The 24,683-nt window shown below is 40.9% G+C and overlaps 1 protein-coding gene across 1 annotated transcript in view; it reads left to right on the top strand.

Moving 5' to 3' along the window:
- Positions 1-22,144, top strand: part of map3k12 (mitogen-activated protein kinase kinase kinase 12) — a 35,869-nt gene extending 13,725 nt beyond the window's left edge. Inside the window, exons 10-13 of the mRNA XM_060930777.1 lie at positions 1,981-2,659; positions 2,769-2,836; positions 15,856-16,141; positions 22,028-22,144. Coding sequence (XP_060786760.1) covers positions 1,981-2,659; positions 2,769-2,836; positions 15,856-16,141; positions 22,028-22,144 — 1,150 coding nt within the window. The remainder of the gene's footprint in view (positions 1-1,980; positions 2,660-2,768; positions 2,837-15,855; positions 16,142-22,027) is intronic.
- Positions 22,145-24,683: the final 2,539 nt, after the last annotated feature.

Genomic DNA, 24,683 nt, shown 5'->3' with positions numbered 1-24,683 from the left:
AAGAAACGGCAGATATAGCCGATTAGGTGTTTTTACAAGATTTGACCTTGGTGACCTTGTCCTTTGACCTTGACCCACCAAAAACTAATGATGTCTTTGCGTGACCCTAGTGAGTTGTCCTGTGCATTTTGGTGAAGGTTGGTCAAGAAATGACGATGCTAGAGCACCAACAAACAAACAAACAGACAAACGGGCAGATCAACATACTTACAAAAATCTCTGATTTTCGCATGTAAAACTTATTCAGCAGTGTGACAACATCTGAAAAGACCAAAATCTGAAGACAAATTTCAGAACATGTAAAGTAGTTAAGTAATTAAAGTGAGGGGAAAATATCTCTTTTTTTTTTTTTGCCAATTTATCTATACAGTACCCTAATGATCATGAACACCAGGCATGTCTCATGGAGAAACTGTTGTGTTCAATTGTTATAAGTGCTGTTTGGCCTCTCCCACACCAATGCACCCTCATCAATGCTGTCTTGGATAAGCAAGAAGGAAACCCAATGTATTCAGCAAGAAGCCCAATAATTGTGTGGAGAACATTAGAGAGTACAGTTGATTGTAGGTTGAGACATACCAGATGGGTCACTTATCTCTTTTGGAAACATGCCAGTACAAGAAATCTAAGCACTGATAAAACTTGGACAGGCATGGGAATGGTACAGGATTATTTTGTCATTCGAATTAGTGTTTTCATGAATTACAGCATGAAAATAAGATGTCAAGGCAAATGGAACCAACTGATAAGCCAGCCCTCTGAAAATAAAATCATACTACATATCTATAAATATCCGTTTCCTCCTAAACACTATAACCTAATGCCAGCTCAGTCATTGCAGCATGTCGACTTACAGCAGTCACATGCACAGATCAGTGTATTCTCTTTCGATGTGATTTTTTTGTCTTAATTGAATGGCTAATTTTATTTATCCTAATGTATAAATTTGTGTTAGCTTATTTTTTAAATTAATATTTATTTAATCTAATATTTATTTAAATGAATATAGAATATTTATTTAACAGTTTTTTTTTCAAATTTAATATTTCTTTAATTAATGCCATTATTATGAAACAACTGAGTTTCATAAAATGTTTGCAACTGTGTGTGCCACTGTAAAAAATATTAAGCTGTTTTAAATGTGATGGCATAATTCACATATAAAATTGCAGCAACTTTATACAAACTCAGGAGCTCTTATAGGATACAAACATTTTTTCCGAATTAACAGGTTTTCATGAATGCCAAATTTCCTGTATAAATGCCCTTACAAATAATTTATAAATAAAATTGTTCATATCCTGCTTCATAAACAAGGTTTTTTTCCCAACATGAAAATTTATTTCACTGCCTCTTCATATTCTTCAGGACATATTGACTTACTAGTGAAATTAGTGACTAGTCTTTGTCATTTCTCGTTCAAGTCAACTTTATTTGTATAGCACTTTTAAAATTAGTCAGTCACAAAGCAGCTTTAAAGAAATCTTGTCAAAAAAAAGAAAAACCCAGGCAGTTGTTAGTGTCTTGTGGGCGGGAGTGGGTGATCAGTTGTGAAGCTTGCGCAACCAAGAAAGGCCATGTTTTTTTTAATATGGGAACATATTGTACATGGTAGGTTGCTAGCATGCACATTTACTGTGTTCCTACATTTATCTTTCATGAATGCTTCTCTGGATCATGATTGGTTTAATTTAAATGACAAATTGTTTTATATTTTGGTTAATAGAGGCAAAAATATATCACAGGCAAGTACATTTAGTTGTTCTTTGTCCCTGGATTATTAAATTATGGAGCATGCAGGAATGGTCAAACCTTCTGCAGGAGTGAGATTTAAAAGGGTCCCACACACACCTATTCACATCTAGCACATCAGTGAAAGCAATACTTTGTGTCCTATCATCAAAGTTTGGACTTTCATCTGTGATTGCATCACAAAATATAATGGCCATTTGTCAAATTTCTCTTTGTTTCCATAAACAGACCAGACCTCCTAAGATCAGAGGTCATCCTCCCTAAAATGGACCCTGGTGTGGTGCAAGTGACAGTTCCTTCTTGTGCCAATCGGACCTCCACTTCACCAAGTCGTGCCCGAAGGGTTAAAACGCGGCATCGCAGGGGGGGCCGAGGTAGCAGTGGTGATCTCTCGGGGCCTAAGCACTCCACTGGTACCTCCACCAGAGAGAGAGAAACGCCCACATTGGGCACTGCAGCACCCAGCGGTACTCCAGCAACTGATCAGACAGTGGGTACTGCTTCAAGAGGAAGTCAACTGGAAGCCCCTCCACTAAAACTGTCCTCCTCCAGCCCAGACCTGCTTTGCTCCACCCATGGAGCTGAGGCCGGAGCTAGCGGTGGAGCTGGAAGTCTGAGCGTGTGTGAAGGGCTTGTTAGCGGAGTCCGAGGTGTGGCTGAAGCCACTGTGGGATTGGATGAAACTCCGCCACGAAGTGACACAGCAAGCGAGGACGCTGCATCACTCCCATTCTCGAGCAGTCCTGATTCACCCTGCTGCGCAAGAGGTGTGGCTGTGGGACGGGGACACACTCTGGGGGAGGAAAGGGAAGAAGGAGCCGGGGCAGTGCGATTGCCAAGGGGAGCCAGTGGCAGTCATTTGACTCCATCAGCTATACTTTACAGAGCAGCTATCACACGTAAGCAGGTGTGTCATTCCCCCTCACTCTCTCTCACACGTATAACTATCTGGTAATGTGCACTATTCAGCTGAACTATAATGAAGTAAATATAAGTTTGTGTTTGTTGTGTCACAGCGCCGTGGCGTGTCTTCAGAGGAAGAGGAAGGAGAAGTAGATAGTGAAGTGGAACTGCCAAGGAGACGGTGAGTGAAAGCATGCTTATGAATTTGTAGCCGAAAAACACTAAATATTATAAAGGAGTTCAATTTTTGACAAAAAAGCTGGACCTAAAAAAGCTCAGTAAGCAGTTTTAAAGAATATAAAATCTCTCTTGGTCTTACACCACTCAGGAGCCAATCCTGGAAATATTTTGAATGTCCAACAAAATACAGTGGTGCTTGAAAGTTTGTGAACCCTTTAGAATTTTATATATTTCTGCATCAATATGACCGAAAACATCATCAGATTTTCACACAAGTCCTAAAAGTGGATAAAGAGAACCCTGTTAAAGAAATGAGACAAAAATATTATACTTGGTCATTTATTTATTGAGGAAAATGATCCAATATTACATATCTGTGAGTGGCAAAAGTATGTGAACCTTTGCTTTCAGTATCTGGTGTGACCCCCTTGTGCAGCAATAACTGCAACTAAACGTTTCCGGTAACTGTTGATCAGTCCTGCACACTGGCTTGGAGGAATTTTAGCCCATTCCTCCGTACAGAACAGCTTCAACTCTGGGATATTGGTAGGTTTCCTCACATGAACTGCTCGCTTCAGGTCCTTCCACAACATTTCGATTGGATTAAGGTCAGGACTTTGACTTGGCCATTCCAGAATATTAACTTTATTCTTCTTTAATCATTCTTTGGTAGAACGACTTGTGTGCTTAGGGTCGTTGTCTTGCTGCATGACCCACCTTCTCTTGAGATTCAGTTCATGGACAGATGTCCTGACATTTTCCTTTAGAATTCACTGGTATAATTCAGAATTCATTGTTCCATCAATGATGGCAAGCCATCCTGGCCCAGATGCAGCAAAACAGGCACAACCATGATACTACCACCACCATGTTTCACAGATGGAATAAGGTTCTTATGTTGGAATGCAGTGTTTTCCTTTCTCCAAACATAACGCTTCTCATTGAAACCAAAAAGTTCTATTTTGGTCTCATCCGTCCACAAAACATTTTTCCAATAGCCTTCTGGCTTGTCCACGTGATCTTTAGCAAACTGCAGATGAGCAGCAATGTTCTTTTTGGAGAGCAGTGGCTTTCTCCTTGCAACCCTGCCATGCACACCATTGTTGTTCAGTGTTCTCCTGATGGTGGACTCATGAACATTAACATTAGCCAATGTGAGAGAGGCTTTCAGTTGCTTAGAAGTTTCCCTGGGGTCCTTTGTGACCTTGCTGATTATCACACGCCTTACTCTTGGAGTGATCTTTGTTGGTCGACCATTCCTGGGGAGGGTAACAATGGTCTTGAATTTCCTCCATTTGTACACAATCTGTCTGACTGTGGATTGGTGGAGTCCAAACTCTTTAGAGATGGTTTTGTAACCTTTTTCAGCCTGATGAGCATCAACAACGCTTTTTCTGAGGTCCTCAGAAATCTCCTTTGTTCATGCCATGATACACTTCCACAAACATGTTGTGAAGATCAGTCTTTGATAGATCCCTGTTCTTTAAATAACACAGGGTGCCCACTCACACCTGATTGTCATCCCATTGACTGAAAACACCTGACTCTAATTTCACCTTCAAATTAACTGCTAATCCTAGAGGTTCACATATTTTTGTCAATCACAGATATGTAATATTGGATAATTTTCCTCAATAAATAAATGAGCAAGTATAATATTTTTGTCTCATTTATTTAACTGTGTTCTCTTTATCTACTTTTAGGCCTTGTGTGAAAATCTGATGATGTTTTAGGTCATATTTATGCAGAAATATAGAAAATTCTAAAGGGTTCACAAACTTTCAAGCACCACTGTACATTGTTGTAAAGGATCACTGTTACTCATCTTGTTACTCTTAATTTAAAATGGCCTTAACATAATTTATGATAATGATGTGATTGTTGTAATGTAGATATGGCTTTAAGAAACTAGTTATTTTCATATTCACTGAAGACACTGTGGAAAGCACAAAGTTTCATGATTTGTATAAATAGATAATGATCGATACAAAACAATGATCGATACATAGAGGACATTATATGGTGGCACAAAGATATGAAGTTTATCTTTGACTGGTAAACATATTTCATGAGTGAGCGCATCAAACAAGTGAAATATTTTTCCACACAAGATGATAAACTTCATATCTTCGCACCACCATATAATTTTTTTTTTACTATATAGACACATCCACAAAAATATGCGCAAGGTAATCAAAATAATTTTAATTTTGAACTGGTTCGCCATATTGACAGTGCACAGCAAGTCAGCAGGAAAACACTAGGAGTGACATCATCAGAGTGAGGATATTGGAAAATATGTCACTCAGGACCGGGATGTATTTTGTAGGAAAAATACAAGTCTTTCAACACAAGAAGATAAACTTCAAGCCACTGGTTAATTTTCTTTTTCTTATATATACACACATTCACAAACAAAACCTATCATGAACCAGAGGTCACAGGTGCAGATTTGGACCCAAGGAGCAACTACAGAAATCACAGATAAAGACTGAGGCGTACCTGATGAGTGGAGCGGTAAGGTGCACAGGCTGGGAGCAGAGGCAGCAACACAGTCTGTAATGTCCTGGCAAAAATCTGGAAATGGCAGGGCAGACACTGAGAAAACAGTCACAATAATCCAGGGAGAACTTCAAGCACGACCAGCAATCAATAAACCGAGAAAAAACAGTGTCCAGAGTCAGAGTCATGGTCAAAAAGTCCAAAAAACAGCAGGCAAACTCCAAGAAAACTCCAAACTCCAAGAAACATAATCCAAGTCAGAAAACCAGGTAAGGCAGCAGAGAAAAAAACAAAAACACAAATTCGAAATAATGTGATGGCGAGTATTTTTCCATGTTGTATAATTTTCCCTGTCGTGTTTATATAGAGTGACTAAAAGCAAATGCATAGCAGGTGTACTAGTGCAGCATGGGGAGAACAGGGAAAACCTAGAGTGGAGCACAAATGCAGAGCGCAGTACTTGGAAGTTCCGGGCTGGATCATGACTACCCCTCCTTACAGACTCCTCTGGGCGTACCAGACAGAGCTTCCAGATTCTTATGGTGGAAGTCCCTGATGAGCAAAGGGTTGAGGATGAAGCACACTGGCACCCAACACCTCTCCTCCAGGCCATAACCCTTTCAGTCAACCAAATATTGTAATCCCCGAGCTCATTGATGGACCTTTAGTCATTTCCTGACCATGTAGGCCTCGCCTCCATTGATGATCCTGGGGGAAGGGGCCTTGGAAAGGAGGGAAAAGGGGCTAGAGACCAGGGGTCTTAGTTGGGAGACATGAAAGGATGAGTGGACGTGCCACATAGACTTGGGCAATGACAGTCTCACCTTTGTGGGGTTAATGACCTTATAAATAAAAAGGGATCAAGAAACCTGGGAGCCATCTTACAGGAAGAGACCTTGAAGGGGAGATTAGCCGTGGATAACATGACCCTTTGTCCCGAATGGTAAACAATAGCTGGCCTGCAGTGTCGGTCTGCCATCGTCTTGTATGCATGATTGGAGCATAACAGGTGATGTCTGGCACGTGCCCACACTCTGCGACAGCATTGGATAAAGGCATGGGCTGCCTCCTCCTCTTGCTCAGGAAAAAGAGGGGGCTGGTAACTGAGGCAACACTGAAAAGGTTCCATGGTTGATTAACTTTAGAATGTTGAGAATGATGAACTTAAAGATGTTGACATTCCTCTGCACCAGGTTCAGCCTGCTGTCTCCCTCCTGTTGGTGGATGTGGATCCCAGTGGATGATGTGGGAAGACTGTTATGGGCATATTCTATCCAAGGGAGCACATGGCTCCAGGAGGAAGAATCACTGGATATTAAGCACCATAGGGCAATCTCTAATGTTTGATTAGTGTGCTCCGTCTGCTCATTAGTCTGTGTATGGTAATCTGAGAGGCTGGAAGTGGCCCCAGTGAGTTTGCAGAATTCCTTCTAGAAGTGTGGAGAGAACTGAAGGCCTCTGTCAGACATGATGTCCATAAGCAAACCATGAACCTGGAACACATGGTTGATTAACAGTTCTGCTGTTTCCTTAGCTGAAGGCAGCTTAGGGAGGGGGATGAAGTGAGCAGCCTAAAGGCCCGGTCACACAGCGCTTTACGGCTTTATCACGGCCAAAACCCGTCAAAAAGTGCTCTCCCGTGAAGCAGACGATATTGTTCGTGTTGATGTCGAAGTTAAGACGTGTTACAGTCGATATACAGACGTGACAGGACGCAGGGGAAAATCGGAACGGCGTCGGACGCGGCAAAAAGTTTTGGACTGCTCAAAACTTTAGACCGCGGACAACCACGGCCGGCACACGTGGTAAAGACGTGCAACACAGGTGAAAAACACGTGATAATCAGTGTCCCGGCCGTTATTAAAACTTGGGGAGACGTGGTAAGACGCGAAAGTTTGGCGGTCTATCACGGGCAGAGCACGGTCATCGGACGGGTGTTACGCGTTGGTATCACGGGATATAGCGTGTGTTTAGCGGCTTATCACTGAGAAATGGATTTTTCCGCGTACATAGCACTGTCTAAGCCCGTTAAACGACGTCTCAAACAAGTTCTAAATTCGATTGATCACTGTCTAATCACTTCTGCATCACTTCTGATTTGCGGCATGTAAATACCGTAATTTTCTGAGACCTCGGCACTTGCAGTCTAGATGTCAAGGGGTGAACATGAACCCTCAACGCTGTGATGTCCTCATGTTAATGCTCCAGCACCAACAGAACCAACTGATACAGGCTCAACATATCCTACCGCTTTTATATGCGCAGCAAGCCGCTCTTCCAACGACGCTGAGCCGCGGTTACCCGTGATTTGGCAGTGCTGCAGCAGTGAAACAGCCGCCGACGGCCATACCCCGTACAAAGCACAGCAAAGCCAAAATTGACCAAAAATTACCACTTACGACCACGTCCACCAGATTTTTGTATCTTTTTGTACGTGATATAGACGCGGAGTGCTGTGTGACCGGGCCTTTAGAGAAGCGATGGACAATTGTCAGGATGCAGGTGTTACCCATTGAGCTGGGGAGGCTGGTGATGAAGTCCACTGCATTGTGGGATCAGGGTGGCGAGGTACAAGTAAGGGTCTTAACAGTCTGGCCACAGGTTGTTTGTTTGTCTTGTTTCTAGAACAGACATTACAGGCCATCAGAAACATTGTCTAAGGACAGCTGCCCCAGAATGCCAGGCTAGAAGAGAGTTATGTCCTCACTGAAGCACCTGGGAGCACACACAAAGAGGCACATAAAAAAAGAAGAAGAAGCCTTTATTTGTCACATGTACACTCAAGCACAGTGAAATTCATCCTCTACATTTAACCCATCTGAAGCAGTGAACATATGCATGCACACACAAGTGAGCAATGAGCACACACACATACCCAGAGCAGTGTGCAGCTATGCTACAGCACCTGGGGAGCAGTTGGGGATCAGGTGCCTTGCTCAAGAGCACTACAGCCCAAGGCCACCTCATGTTAACCTAACCTGCATGTCTTTGGACTATGGGGAAACCAGAGCACCTGGAAGAACCCCACACAGACACAGGGAGAACATGCAAACTCCACACAGAAAGGCCCCCATTGGCCACTGGGCTCGAACCCAGAACCTTCTTGCTATGAGGCAACAGTGCTAACCATTACACCACCATGCTGCCCAGTTGGTAGTTAGGTGGGCTTTTACCTGGTCACTGGACAGAGAATTCTGGATGGAAGTTTCTATGTCAAGTCAGGTAGCAGCCACTAGACAATGAGGAGGGAGAATGGGGTTGACAGTGCCTTGCTGAGAGTCCAGAGAAAACTGCTTGGAGGGAGTGTCTGACTAGACATTCTTAGAGCCTGGCCCAAAAGAGAGCATAAAGTTAAAATGGGAGAAAAACAATGACCATCTGTCTTGGCGCAAGTTGAGTCATTTAGCAGACTTGACCTACTCAAGATTCTTATGATCTGTCTATATGACAAATGGAGTCTCAGTCCCCTCCAACCAATGCCTCCACTCTTCCAGGGTCAGCTTGCTTGCTAGCAGTTCTTGATCTCCAGTGCCATAGTTGCATTCAGCTGGTGTCAGGTGATGAAAGAAATGCGCAGGGGTGCATCTTATTATCCTTGGCTGACCTCTGAGAAAGGACAGCCCGAAGGCCCATATCTGAGGCATCAACTTCAAGGATGAACTGAGCAGGTGGGTCAGGGATGATAAGAATGGGTGCCATGGTGAATCTGTTCTTTAGTGAAGAAAAGGCACTCTTGGCATGGTTAGTCCATGAAAAGGGGAACTTGGAAGATGTGAGCTTGGTCAGGGGAGCAGCAATGGTGCTACAGTTCCTGATAAACTGCTGATAGAAATTGGCAAACCCCAAAAAGCACTACAGTTCCTGACGAGAAGAAGAAACAGGCCACTCAGAGTCCACATTAACCTTGTCTGGGTCCATTTGGACTACCTCAGTGGCTATCACAAAGCCCAAGAAGGAAACATTGTTCTTGTGGAATTCACACTTCTCTGCCTTGACAAAAAGTTGATTCTCCAGGAGTTGTAGCAGGACCTGTCTGATGTGGACTCAATGGACCTCCAGTGTGGGGGAGATGAGAATATCATCAAGATATACAAAGGCAAACTGGTTAATAAAATCTTGTAGGACATCATTGACCAGGACTGGGAAGACAGAGGGGGTGTTAATGAGCCCAAATGGAAGAACTAAGTATTCATGGTGGCCAGAAGGACTGTTGAATGCAGTCTTCCACTTGTCCCTTTCTCTTATTCACACAAGGTGGTAGGCATTGCAGAGGTCCAACTTGGAGAAAAACTGACCCCCTGCAGCAATTCAAAGGCCATGGACATGAGTGGTAGGGGGTAGCGGTTCTTAACAGTAATAACATTTAGTCCCTAATTGTCAATGGATGATGATGGATGATGGACGGGTGATGCCAGCCACTAGTGACTCTGAGATGTATTTGTCCATGGCCTCTCACTTCAGGGGTCCAGGGGGGAAAGAGAATAGATACAATCCCTGGGAGGTGTGGTTCCAGATAACAGCTCTATGGTGCTATTCGTCTATGTAGATGAAGGTCCAGATATTCAAGATCTATTGTCTCATCAGGGCTTGTAACAAGAGGGGCCAGAGGAATCTGACCTGAAGCCAGACAGATAGCCAGGCAGTTAGTACTCCAGGAGAGGATGGTCCCATTGCTCCAGTTAATGTAGGGGTTGTGGAGTCATAACCGGGGGAGGCCAAGCACACTAGGCTCAAGGGAATTCATGGCATAGAACAAAATCGATTCGATATTATTACCTGAAACCTTCAAAATTACTGGGTCCTTGATGTGGGAGATGGGACTAAGTTCAGCCCTGTATAGGGCTCTAGCCACAAGGGGACAATCTAACTCCCACAAGGGGATGCACAGTTCCTCAGCACAGGAAGTCATGATAAAACTCTGGTCTGCACCCAAATCAGTGAGGGCTTGGATAGACTGGATCTTATTCAGAAATGTGATTTTTGACAGGCAACATTGATCTCACAGCAGGGGAAGAATGTGTAGAGATGCCCACCCATATCCCTGTATTTACTTGTGGGCAGATCCTTTTATCAGGCAGCAGGAGAATAAATGTCCAGACTGTCTACAGTAAAAACAGGAATTAGTTTCTCAATGGCATCCTCTTTCCTCTGGGGGCAGGTTCTGCCTAATTGCATGGACTCTGATTCATCGGGGGTGGCACCCTCCAATGGAGAGGTGACAGTCCTGGGTTCGACCCTATGGTCCCTCCTCTGATCCCTTCTCTGATTGCATAGCTGTAGGCAAGAGTGTACCTGACTGGCCAGGTCCACCAAAGCATTCAGGCTCTCAGGAAGATCATGAGATGCAATCTCATCCAAGATGGCATGATTCAGCCTATGAAAGAAGGCGTCATATAAGGTGCTCGCATGCCAGTCAACTGCTGCGGCAAGAGTCTGGAATTCAATGGCATAATTGTGAACTGAATGAGCACCTCACTTCAGCCCCATTAGCTGTCTTGCTGTCTCCCTGCCCTTGGGAGAATGGTCAAAAACTTTCTGCAGCTCCTCTGTAAACTCCCTGAAACTCAAACAGCAGGGAGCCCTGGCTTCCTAAACAGCTGTCCCCCACTTCCATGCCTTTCCTGTTGAAAGTGTGATGACATAAGCTACACTAGAGCTTTCAGAAGGGAAGGCAGACACTTGAAGTTCCATAGCTAAGGAACACTGTGAGAGGAACGAACAGCAGGTCCTGGGTGCACCATCATACAGCTGCAGAGCAGCAGAAGTAGCCAGTTGATTGACAGGCGTCAGTGCTGGTCAGCTAGCGAATAAAGCTGTCCATTTGGGAAGAGAGTCTTTGTAGAGTCCCAGTGATAGAGGACATGCTCTGTCACACTGCTATGATTTCTTGCTGGGGAGACCTGAGAACTGAGCCCTGTTTAGCCAAAGGAGTTTTGAGAGGATTGTAGTCTGCTAGGTCCATAGTGGCAGAAAAATTCTGTCATGATCCAGAGGTCGCGGGCACAGATTAGGACCCAAAGAGCAATTACAGAAATCATAGATAAAAACTGAGGCATACCTAATGAGTGAAGTGGTGAGGCACACAGGCTGGAAGCAGAGGCAGCAACACAGTCTGTACTATTCTGGTGAAAATCTGGGAACAGCAGGGCAGACACAGAGAAAACAGTCACAGTAATCCAGGGAGAAATCCGAGCACGACCGGCAATCAGTAAGCCAAGAAAAAAAGAGTCCAGAGTCATGGTCAAAAAGTCCAAAAACAACAGGCAAACTCATAATCCAAGAAACGTAATCTAAGTCAGAAAAACAGGTAAAGCAGCAGAGGAAAAAAACCCAAAAACAAACACAAACTAGGAGTAACATGACAGCAAGTATTTTTCCACATCGTATAATTGTCCCCGTCATGTTTATATAGAGTGACTAAAAGCAAATGCATAGCAGGTGTGCTAGTGCAGCATGAAGAGAATAGGGAAAATCCAGAGTGGAACACAAATGCACAGATCAGGACTTGGAAATTCCGGACTGGATCATGCCAAAAAACTACACAAGCTAATCAAAACAATTCATCAATATCCTTACGAGTGAGGATATTGGAAAATATGTTACTCAATGTCCCAGATGTAGTTCGTATGAAAAATATGAGTGCCATATTTCCCAGTAAAACACTCGGGTCTATAAAAAAAAACACATTACATTTTGTATAGATCATTATGTATTTTTACAAATCATGAAACTTTATGTGCCTCCCTCAATTTCTTCGGTGAATATGAAAATAACTAGTTTCTTAAAGACATATCTACATGACAACAATATGTTGTTGTTAGTACAAAGATAAATAGAACCCTGCTTCCAAAAAAAGTTGGGATGTGATGTAAAATGTAAATAAAAACAGAATGCTATGATTTGCAAATCATGGAAACCCTATATTCCAATTAAAAATAGTACAGACAACCTATCAAATGTTGAAACTGAGAAATCTTATTGTTTTTTGAAAAATGTATGCTTATTTTGAATTTAGTGCAGCAATATGTTTCAAAAAGTTGGGACAGAGGAATAAGAGACTGAAAAAGTTGTGTAATGTTAAACAAACTAATTAGGTTAATTGGCAGCAAGTCAGAAACATAAAGTAAAAATGGGGGAGGGGTTCACTGCTCTGTGAAAGACTGTGTGGGCAAATAGTACAACAATTTCAGAATAATTTTCCTCAATATAAATTGCAAAAAATTTGGGGATCACATCATCTGTGGCCCATAATATCATTAAAAGATTCAGAGAATCCTGAGAAATCTCTGTACACAAGGGCAAAGGCCGAAAACAAACATTGGATGCCCATGATCTCCGGGCTCTCAAGGAGCACTGCATTAAAAACAGATATGATTCTGTAGTGGAAATCGCTGCATGGGCTCAGGAACACTTCCATTGTCTGTGAACATAGTTCATCACTGCATCTACAAATGCAAGTTAAAACCAAATATAAACAGTATCCAGAAACACCGCTGCCTTCTATGGGCCTGAGCTCATTTATGTGCTGATGCATCTGAGGCAAAGTGGAAAACTGTCCTGTGGTCTGACAAATTGAAATTTTAAATTATTTTTGGAAATCATGGACACCATATCCTCTGAACTAAAGAAGAGATGGACCATCCAGTTTATTATCAGTGCACGATTCTGTACTGTCAGGGTATGGGGGTGTATTAATGCACATGGCATGGGTAGCTTGTACATCTTGGAAGGCACCATTAATGCTGAATGATATATACAGGTTTTGGAGCAACATACTGCCATCCAGATGACATCTTTTTTCAGGGAAGGCCTTGTGTATTTCAGCAAGACAATGCCAAACCACATTCTGCACATATTACAACTGTATGGTTCCGTAGTAAAAGAGTCCGGGTGCTAAACTGGCCTGCCTGCAGTCCAGACCTGTCTCCCATTTAAAACATTTGGTGCATTAAGAAGCGCAAAATATGACAAAGGAGAACCCGAACTGTTGAGCAACTGAAATTGTATATCAGGCAAGAATGGGACAACATTTCACTTTCAAAACCACAGCAACTAGTCTCCTTAGTTCCCAAACATTTTGTAGTACTCTTATTGGGAGGCGTGGGACACTGAAGCACTGGGACAGGTGGGTTCGGCACTATGACACCTTTTATTTAAGCTTTTCAGCTTTCACAGATTCAAATAATGTCTCATTCTGATGCGCGGGCACGCGCGCGCGCGCACACACAGACACTGCACACAGGGAAGCTCTCTCCTTCTTCTCTCCTCTCCACCCTTTTATCTGCTCCCCGTCACTGGGAAAACACACACACACAGCACATTAATTACACACAGGTGCAATCACTTTGTGACTCACCTTCCCTGGCTTTGCTCTCCATTCACAAACCAGCACTTGCTCACGCCCCTGCTGCCACACATTTATAGTGTGTTTTTAAAAGTAGAGGCGATGCAACACAGTGGTAAACATGCCCTGTCCCACCTTTTTTTGAAACGTGTTGCTGGCATCAAATTCAAAATGAGCATATATTTTTCAAAAAACAATAAAATTTCTCAGTTTCAACATTTGATATGCTGTCTTGTACTATTTCAATAAAATATATACAACCCCGATTCCAAAAAAGTTGGGACAAAGTACAAATTGTAAATAAAAATGGAATGCAATAATTTACAAATCTCAAAAACTGATATTGTATTCACAATAGAACATAGACAACATATCAAATGTCGAAAGTGAGACATTTTGAAATTTCATGCCAAATATTGGCTCATTTGAAATTTCATGACAGCAACACATCTCAAAAAAGTTGGGACAGGGGCAATAAGAGGCTGGAAAAGTTAAAGGTACAAAAAAGGAACAGCTGGAGGACCAAATTGCAACTCATTAGGTCAATTAGCAATAGGTCATTAACATGACTGGGTATAAAAAGAGCATCTTGGAGTGGCAGCGGCTCTCAGAAGTAAAGATGGGAAGAGGATCACCAGTCCCCCTAATTCTGCGCCGACAAATAGTGGAGCAATATCAGAAAGGAGTTCGACAGTGTAAAATTGTAAAGAGTTTGAACATATCATCATCTACAGTGCATAATATCATCAAAAGATTCAGAGAACCTGGAAGAATCTCTGTGCGTAAGGGTCAAGGCCGGAAAACCATACTGGGTGCCCATGATCTTCGGGCCCTTAGACGGCACTGCATCACATACAGGCATGCTTCTGTATTGGAAACCACAAAATGGGCTCAGGAATATTTCCAGAGAACATTATCTGTGAACACAATTCACCGTGCCATCCGCTGTTGCCAGCTAAAACTCTATAGTTCAAAGAAGAAGCCGTATCTAAACATGATCCAGAAGCGCAGACGTCTTCTCTGGGCCAAGGCTCATTTAAAATGGGCTGTGGCAAAGTGGAAAACTGTTCTGTGGTCAGACGAATCAAAATGTGAAGTTCTTTATGGAAATCAGGGACGCCGTGTCATTCGGACTAAAGAGGAGAAGGACGACCCAAGTTGTTATCAGCGCTCAGTTCAGAAGCCTGCATCTCTGATGGTATGGGGTTGCATTAGTGCATGTGGCATGGGCAGCTTACACATCTGGAAAGACACCATCAATGCTGAAAGGTATATCCAGGTTCTAGAGCAACATATGCTCCCATCCAGACAACGTCTCTTTCAGGGAAGACCTTGCATTTTCCAACATGACAATGCCAAACCGCATACTGCATCAATTACAGCATCATGGCTGCGTAGAAGAAGGGTCCGGGTACTGAACTGGCCAGCCTGCAGTCCAGATCTTTCACCCATAGAAAACATTTGGTGCATCATAAAACGGAAGTTACAACAAAAAAAAGACCTAAGACAGTTGAACAACTAGAATCCTACATTAGACAAGAACGGGTTAACATTCCTATCCCTAAACTTGAGCAACTTGTCTCCTCAGTCCCCAGACGTTTACAGACTGTTGTAAAGAGAAAAGGGGATGTCTCACAGTGGTAAACATGGCCTTGTCCCAACTTTTTTGAGATGTGGTGTTGTCATGAAATTTAAAATCACCTAATTTTTCTCTTTAAATGATACATTTTCTCACTTTAAACATTTGATATGTCATCTATGTTCTATTCTGAATAAAATATGGAATTTTGAAACTTCCACATCATTGCATTCAGTTTTTATTTACAATTTGTACTTTGTCCCAACTTTTTTGGAATCGAGGTTGTAGTTTCCATGATTTGTAAATCATTGCATTCTGTTTTTATTTACGTTTTACACAGCGTCCCAACTGTTTTGGAATTGGGTTTATAGTTCTGTGTATTGTTTGAGTGGAAGATTTGAATTATTGTGTGTAATATTTATTTCATACAATCATTCCAGTAATGATACCAATAATTCAAGTGGAATCTATACAAATTTACATTATATGGGTTCTACTGTGTAATGAAAGCACATAATCCACAGCCAAAGTACCATATTTTCTTAACATTCTGATTTACATTCCAGTTTACTGATATGTCTGCCTTAATCTTCAGACGGCCAACTAGTATATCCAAGTGCCAGTCTGTGTCCACCTTCAGCTCAGAGAATTTGTCTGTCTCTGATGGAGAGGAAGGCCATACCACTGACCACTCTCACAGTGGCACACCAGATGTGGTCAGCACTAATACCGATGAGCGACTGGATGATCGAAGTGATGACCTCATCTCACAGGGTTCTGAGATCCCTGCAGACATCACTGACCCTGCAATCTCGGAGAGGGAGGCTGCTGCTCTTGAACAGGAGCGAGCAAACTTTGATCTGGAACAAAACATTTTGGAGGTGAAAATTCTAGATCCACACGCAAAGTATGAATGATCTCAAGATGAGGTACATGTAATTATGAGTTCTTCATGATGTGATAATCATTAGTTTTAAAATTCAGGAAAATCCTCTTAGGAGGTAACTCATGAGTCACTTAATCTGTAACACTACCAATGTTTAATGTCCCTTGTGAAAAAGCCTAAAATGAAGCATGTGGAATGAATCTATGCTTACTACTTAGATCCTAAATGTTTTTTAACAAGTGGTCAATTGGTATTCTAAAAATGTTTTTGCACTTCACTTAAATCCCACATTTAGATGGCATGCTAATTGTGTTAATTATATAAGATAAATGTTTTAAGAACTGATATTACTTTATTAAAAATGGCAATACCTAATAACAGCAAATTGTTGTATCATGAACCATTGTGCTTTACGTAACTCCGGACTGAATGTTATCAAAAGCCTTCAGGAGCTTAACATATAGGGATGCTGTAAAGATAAAACATTGGTTTTTACAGATCACTAGTTTTAAAAATATCAGCAAACCTATTAATGCATAATTAGCAAAGCCTGTACTGAGAAATACAATAGTATGAGGTTATTCTTCCACCACAGATTTTCAGTAAGGTTCAAATACTAAGGCAGGAGTGGTAATTTTCCAGCAACCTCATTTCTATGTTGATTTGGATGCGTTAGTTTTATCTAGTTGTAATTTCCCCCTTTACACTAAATCTTACCCTTCTGACAGATGAAACCAGGCTTTATCCTAAGTAATCCTGGTATTTGACAAAATTCATCAAGACATCAACTTTCACATGAGGCCATATATCCAAAAGAGCACTAAGCAGTCAATGATCTACCACCTAATTTCACAGGGAATATCAGATACTTTGCCCTTGTATGCAGTCCCCAGTATCTTTAAATGTGCTAATAGTGTTCATGGTCTCATCTGGCCAGAGCACACAATTCCATTTGTAGTTTCATAATGCTTGCCAAAGCTGCAGCCAGGGGCAGAGCCAAGGGGTGGCCAGTGGTGGCCACCCTAAATTAATCTCTGGCCACCCCTCCAGCCACCCCCAACACCGCTTTGTTGGCAACTTTTTCATGGAGCTATGTCTGGATGCAGTCATTCCCATATGGACGCAATTCAACAGCGCACTCTCAAACCAGTAGTTCTTCACCCAAACAGTAGATGGTGGTAATACACTCAACTTGAATATCAACCACCACCAACACAATTACAGAAGAAGAACAAGTAACTGTCTTGCAACCACGTGATCAAAATGTGCTACCTCATGAGCATCTGCCATGATGGTGGATATACAAAGCAACTAGGATGGCAGGCGCTGAAAGCATGTCTGTAAACACTGCTGAATTTTCTCAGTATTACCACAATTTGAACGATTGAGCAAAGATAGATATGTGTGGTTTTGATCCATATTATTTAAAGTCAGGCTTTTCTGAAGATAAGACTTCTACTGACCATCGAGTACGAATACAGGTCATTTCGTCCAAAGCCTTTTTCATACGGACTATCAGTTATTTTATATTTCAGGTATTTGTTTGTTCAAAAAAAAGGAGGAATTCTCAATGGAATTTGACTGAAGCAAAACACATTTTTGTACAGTAAATGAGTGCCATAGTATGGATCATGTTAAATCTTTAGGCACCGAGCAGCGGTCTCGCGGGGCTTTGTTCACGAATCCCGGGCCGAGGTGTGGTCCTACTGATCAGAGACCATGCTCTTTCCAAGGGGGAGGCTTAGAGGGAGGTGCTTGTCAAATTTGGCCTCACTGTGAGCTCCGTTGACCGAGTTATTAATTTTTAAAGCTGGCTGGATCATGTTAAATCTTTAGGCGCAGAGGAACACTCTCACAGGGCTTTCATTCGCAAACACAGGAATACCTGAAATATAAAATAATTGATAGTGCGTATGAAAAAGGCTTTGGACGAAATGTCTTAACTATTGGACAAAATGGTCATCGGACGAAGTGTCCTGATCCCTTCGTCTCCTCTCTGTACTAAGCCTCAGAGTTTCCTCTTTCCGAATCACGGAGGGAATTCTAAAAAATTGGAAGGTGCCACGGTCACAAGTATAAGTACCTATAAGTACCTTCTCATATATATATATATATATATATATATATATATATATATATATATATATATATATATATATATGTGTGTGTGTGTGTGTAAATTTTTTAATTGTGTGAGCTTTATCACCAATTAAAAAGGCACAATTTTCACAACTGTTTAAATTTTTTTTATCAGCTTAGTAATACATTAAAAAGCTTATTATGCAGGTCTTCATGATGTAATTCATGGCAGTCACTGCCTGCCCAAATTAATGAGTGAGTGACCAAGAAACACCACTAGACCTACAGTGACTTGCCACACAGAAAAAAACAACAAGAAGATATCAGTTTATGTGCCACCCCTGTGTGAACAATGGTCGCAGTCTGGTCACCCCTAGAAAAATTGTCTGGCTCTGTCACTGGCTGCAGCATCACATAGTTAGAAATGCTAACTACCATTTGTCTCTTTTATGTTGAAAGCTCCATCAGTTTTCACTATAGTAATGGATAAAATTGTGCAGTCTCATACTGATGCCACCATGAAGCAGGAGTCATCAAAGACAACAGCTTAAAAAAAAAGTACTTTACAAGGATGACAATGAGTTTGCATTTAAACAACATTCATCTCATCTCATTATCTCTAGCCGCTTTATCCTGTTCTACAGGGTTGCAGGCAAGCTGGAGCCTATCCCAGCTGACTACGGGCGAAAGGCGGGGTACACCCTGGACAAGTCGCCAGGTCATCACAGGGCTGACATTAAACAACATTATTATTATTATTATTATTATTATTATTATTATTAATAATAATAATAATAATAATAATAATAATAATGAATATGAACTATGTTAATAATTTTTGTTTACTGTAAATTCAAAGTTAAAACACACCTGAAATCTTATGAAATGTAAAATATAAATCTCAGAAGACCATTAGTTCATAAATTAACATTACTGCAATATGCAAATTTCAGTGCTAATCATTTTATAGTATGAACACACATGAGGCTACATGTGAATTCATTTTTATATCTGAGCTACTTTCAAACAATCAGAAATGGACCACTTTAATATTATAACTAATGCTGACTGTCCTGCAGTATTAAAATGAGTCCTGCAAAAACCGACCTACATGGAAAATGACATGATTAAAGTATAGCATATTTTAGAATTTGTAACATGTCATGATTAAACAGTCTAATCAAACCATAACTTGATGGATTAATAGTTACACGTTATACAACCTCAAATCAGAAAAAGTATGGACTGTATGTTGAAATTTAAATTAAAACTAAAAACAATGATTTGTAAATAACCTTTTACCTGTATTGTACTCGAAACAATACAACAGCACATTATTTGATGTTTTACCTCCTGAATTTTATTGATTTTTCAAAATAAACACATTTCGATTTTGATTCTTGCAACACATTTCAAAAAAGTTTGGACAGTAAAGCATTTACCACTTTATAATGTTGTTCCTTCTCACAACACTTAAAAGATGTTTAGGGACTGAAGACACCAGTTGGTGAAGTGTTTCAGGTGCTATTTTTGTCCCATTCTTCCTGCAAACAGGTCGTAAGGTTTGCAACAGTACGGGGTCATCATTGTCATTTTTTATTTCAAAGTTCTCCACACATTCTCTATTGGGGACAGAGGGGACAGGAATCCTCTTCTTCCACAGCCATTCCTTTGTAATGTGTGCAGAATGTGGTTTTGCATTGTCTTGTTGAAATATCCCTGAAAAAGATGTCGTCTTGAAGGCAGCATATGTTGCTCCAAAATCTCAGCGTATTTTTCTGCATTAATACTGCCATCACAGAAGTGCAAATTACCTTTGCTGACACAACCCCATACCATGACACATCCTGGCTTTTGGACTTGTTGCTGGTAACAGTCTCGATGGTCTTTTTCGTCTTTGGTCCGGTGCACACAATGCCCATTCATCTCATTATCTCTAGCTGCTTTATCTTGTTCTACAGGGTCGCAGGCAAGCTGGAGCCTATCCCAGCTGACTACGGGTGAAAGGCGGGGTACACCCTGGACAAGTCGCCAGGTCATCACAGGACAATGCCCATTTCTTACAAAAAAAGACCTGAATACTGATTCATCTGACTACATGTTTCCACTGTGTGATGGTCCTTCCCAGATGCCTCTGAGCCCAAAGAAGTCGACAGCACTTCTGGACACAGTTAATATAACAATACCATTTTACACAGTAAAACTTTACTGTATAAAATGCTATAATATTAACTGGCATTTGTGGATCTCATCTCATCTCATCTCATTATCTCTAGCCGCTTTATCCTGTTCTACAGGGTCGCAGGCAAGCTGGAGCCTATCCCAGCTGACTACGGGCAAAAGGCGGGGTACACCCTGGACAAGTCGCCAGGTCATCACAGGGCTGACACATAGACACAGACAACCATTCACACTCGCATTCACACCTATGGTCAATTTAGAGTCACCAGTTAACCTAACCTGCATGTCTTTGGACTGTGGGGGAAACCGGAGCACCCGGAGGAAACCCACGTGGACACGGGGAGAACATGCAAACTCCACACAGAAAGGCCCTCGCTGGCCATGGGGCTCGAATCCGGACCTTCTTGCTGTGAGGTGACAGCGCTAAGCACTACACCACTGTGCCGCCCTGCATTTGTGGATGTAAGTCCAAATTGTTGAATGTGACAAAGGTTTGCCAAAGTAATCCCAAGTCCATGTGCTCATATCAGCTATAGATGTACAGTTCTTGATGCATTGCTGTCGGAGGGATCAGAGATTGCGTGTGTTCAGGTCAGGTTTGTGCCCTTGCCCTGTATGCACCAAAATTCCTCTTCTTCTTCTTTAGTGTTCTGCCTGATGGCAGGTCTGCTCTGAGAGCTTCAGCCATCAAAATTTCTAGGGAAGAATTACAGTACTGGTTTCCTGTTGCCTTCTACTGGATTATTATAGAGGTTTTCTCATCTTAAACATTCACACACATGGACAATTTAGAACAGCCAGTTAACCTAACTGCATGTCTTTGGACTGTGAGGGAAACCAGAGCACCTGTAGGACATGCAAACTCCACACAGAAAGGCCCCTGTCAGCCACTGAGCTCAAACCCAGAACCTTCTTCCTGTAAGGTGACAGTGCTAACCACTACATCACCATGCTGCCCCAAATTCCTCTGTATTACTTGAATTGTTTAATGATATTATGCACTGTAGAAAGTAAAATATCAAAATCCCTTCCTATTTTTCTTTGAGGAACATTGTTTTTAAACATTTCAATAATTGTTTCATGCATTTATTGATAAACTGGAGATCCTCCACCCATCTTTGCTCCTCAAAGACTAGGCTTTTCCTGGATACTGGTTTTGTACCAAATCATGATTACAATCACCTGTTGACATCACCTGTTTCAAATCACATCATTATTTAATTGTTTTACCTCATTACTAGCCCTAACTTGCCCCGTCCCAACTTTTTTTGGAATGTGTTGCAGGCCTGAAACGCAGGAATGGAGGTATATTCAGAAACAAAAGTTGACCAGGCAAAACATGAAATATCTTGGGTTCATACTGTCTGCAATGAAATACAAGTCGAAGTAAATTTAGAAATCACTGCTTTCGTTTTTTATTTGCATTTTCCATACCGTCCCAACTTTTTTGATTTAGGGTTGTAGAATAGACATTCTTTAGTTTTCTTTGCCTTAAGCATCCTGTATTTTCACAAACATTATTGTTAATGAAACATGACTGTTGACAGTAGAAATGAAGAAATACATGATGCAGATGGTTTATATAAATCATATAAAAACTGTGTCTCTATATCTCCGCCAGACCCGGGCGTTGTGTGAAGATTCGGATTGCGACAGCGCCGAGCTAGACCAGTCGGGGAGTGGAGAACCAAGTCGCCCCCCGAGTGCAGGAGGCTGGGGTCAGGGTCCTCAGAACTAACAAACGTGCATTCAAAAACACCCAGCCCTGTGCATTTGTACATATTGTATATATGTTCACCACAACACCTACCAGCACACTTCCTTATTTGTAGTATCACTGAAACACCTGACATACCATACATACACTTACAAACACAATGAAATTGCCTAAATTTGGTCCTGTAACAAAATGATGATGCAGAATCAATAGATTAATGAAAAAAGCAAATATTAGCCACTTTAAGAACATACTTTCACAAGCTGGTCAAGATGTCACTGAGATTCCAAAGACCAGGGCCCCATTCTTTGTACATGGCTCTCATATCAATATAATTGAATTAATTTGGTGAAAAATTTGAATTTGGTTACTCAAAGCAAGTTCAAGGTTATAGGTGTTCCTGTCTTTTACTGATCAGCTTCAACACATACTCCTAAAGCTTGAAATAAAGTACAGTCTTACCTGTAGTTGTACTTACATATACCTATTATACTTGAACTCATTTATGTCTTCAACAAAAAATAGGGCTACACACTTTTTCATAGATAATGCTTATGAAAGGTGCTGATTCTTATTATCTGGAGGCTTTATAATAACATACTCTCACCCTCTCATCTACATCCAATATATGTGTGTATTCCTGTCTAAAATCATTCTGGTTCATTTCAACGACCAAGATTCGATAGCCATCTAATTGTTCATTCAAACAGTTACCCTGTGGGATTGGTGTGAGAATTGAAGAGAAACTTGATGTCTTCTGCAGGAGCAGGAACATGTTTTTGAAACTGAGCAGGCAAGAATGAGCATAGCAAATATTATTGTAACAATAAATAATAGCAGTGGTGTAGAACAAAAAATGTTTCGCTATGCAGAAGACACCTTTGTTAGCTACAAATATTAATGCTCATTGTCAGGAGTGTCATTTTAGCCTGCTCACTCCAACACCTATATAAACAATCCTAACATCCTAGCATCTGTTTCCAAGGCATCAGAATATATCCTTCACTGTCTATATGTCTACAGGCTTTGGGCCTCATTTATCAATAATTTACTAAAGTTGTGTGTAAAAGTTTTCGTAGGCCAAACTAAAAAAATTCCTGTCAGATTTGCAAAAATTTCAGGTTTCATTGATTTTTCTTTTTCTGTTCATGTGCGCATGTTGATAAATGCTAATCACCAATAAGTTATCAGGCTCATTGCCAGCACAGCTGATTTACGTTTAGTGACATCCATAAAACTCCATGAAAGGCAAAACTCACAGAGAGCTGAATTACAAAATGATGATCAAATGTGGAAAGAAAAACTCTTTCCAGTAACGCAGCACATTGCCTTATGTAGGCATAGACGTACTTCCAGTCTTCCTCTTGTCATACATAGGGTGCCATTACTTTTGTCCTAATTGGGTGGCTTGTCTTTGTTTATGGATTTGATTTTCATTAAAATCATTAATATAAAACAACTGAGTTTCAAAAAAAATTGTGCAGTTGAAATAAATTGACCATTTGAAACTAAACTCCACAGCATAATCGAAACTCATGCCAATTATATGATTTGAAGTCTATACAGTTGAGGTTCATGTTAGTGAGTCTCCTTACACATAATTTTACACAAACTCAGAAGTTTTTCCAAGCTAACTGGATTTTCATTGATAGCATTTTTCTAGTTTCAGTTTATGTTTGCATCCAGCTTGATAAATGAGGCCCATTGTTTGCTTAAAAGAAAACTCCCATTGAAGTGCCTGGTTATTGCACTTCTCTCTTTAATTAGTGGCTCAACAGGAGGTACTCAGTTATAGTTATACCTTGCAGAAATACTGTTTATTTAGCTTGTTAGTTACACTAATAATTGTCCTAACTTAAAAATGATACTAGCATCACCCTACAAATGAACTGCGTTCATATGAACACTAGATCATAATACTATATTGATTGAGCTTACATCTTGGCTTTGTCCATATCACCTTTGCGGGGTAATTAAGAATTTTCTAATTAGAATGTTCATCAAATCTAATCAGAAATAATTCATCAAATTACTTGTAATACGCTTACCCTAACCAAATTCTAAACTTAACCCCAGCCTTACCTTAAAAAAGGAAGTGATTCACCAATCACTAAATCAGTGTTAACAATTGACAATATGAGTCAAAGCTAGCAACTGCCATTCCTAATATTTTTTTCCTATTGAAAGCAAATTCACAGACAAATTATGTGCTTCATCTACCATTTTATCATGGCACTACATATAAAGTCTTTTTTATAGAACACACTACTCCGTTGACTTGCTTTTTTGAATCTCATGGCTCATGTGATAACATAGATATAGCAGTGTAATAAACATGCAAATAAGGAAGAGATACACAGATCATCAGGTACAATTTCAGAGCTACCGCATGTTCCATGACTTGAGTATGTTTTGCTTTGTCATTTCTCCAACCACAATATTTATGGTTTACAATAGCACTAGTTTCCATAGACGTATTTTCAAATTTTTTCTAAAAACCCCTTTGTTATTGGTATCTGTAGTTATTCGGTAGATAATGGAATTAAGAAATATGTGTGTG

The sequence above is a fragment of the Neoarius graeffei genome, chromosome 10, assembly GCF_027579695.1.
Source record: "Neoarius graeffei isolate fNeoGra1 chromosome 10, fNeoGra1.pri, whole genome shotgun sequence".
NCBI lineage: Eukaryota > Metazoa > Chordata > Actinopteri > Siluriformes > Ariidae > Neoarius > Neoarius graeffei.
The sequence above is the reverse complement of the archived record's forward strand: the minus strand, read 5'-3'. Positions and strand labels throughout refer to the sequence as shown.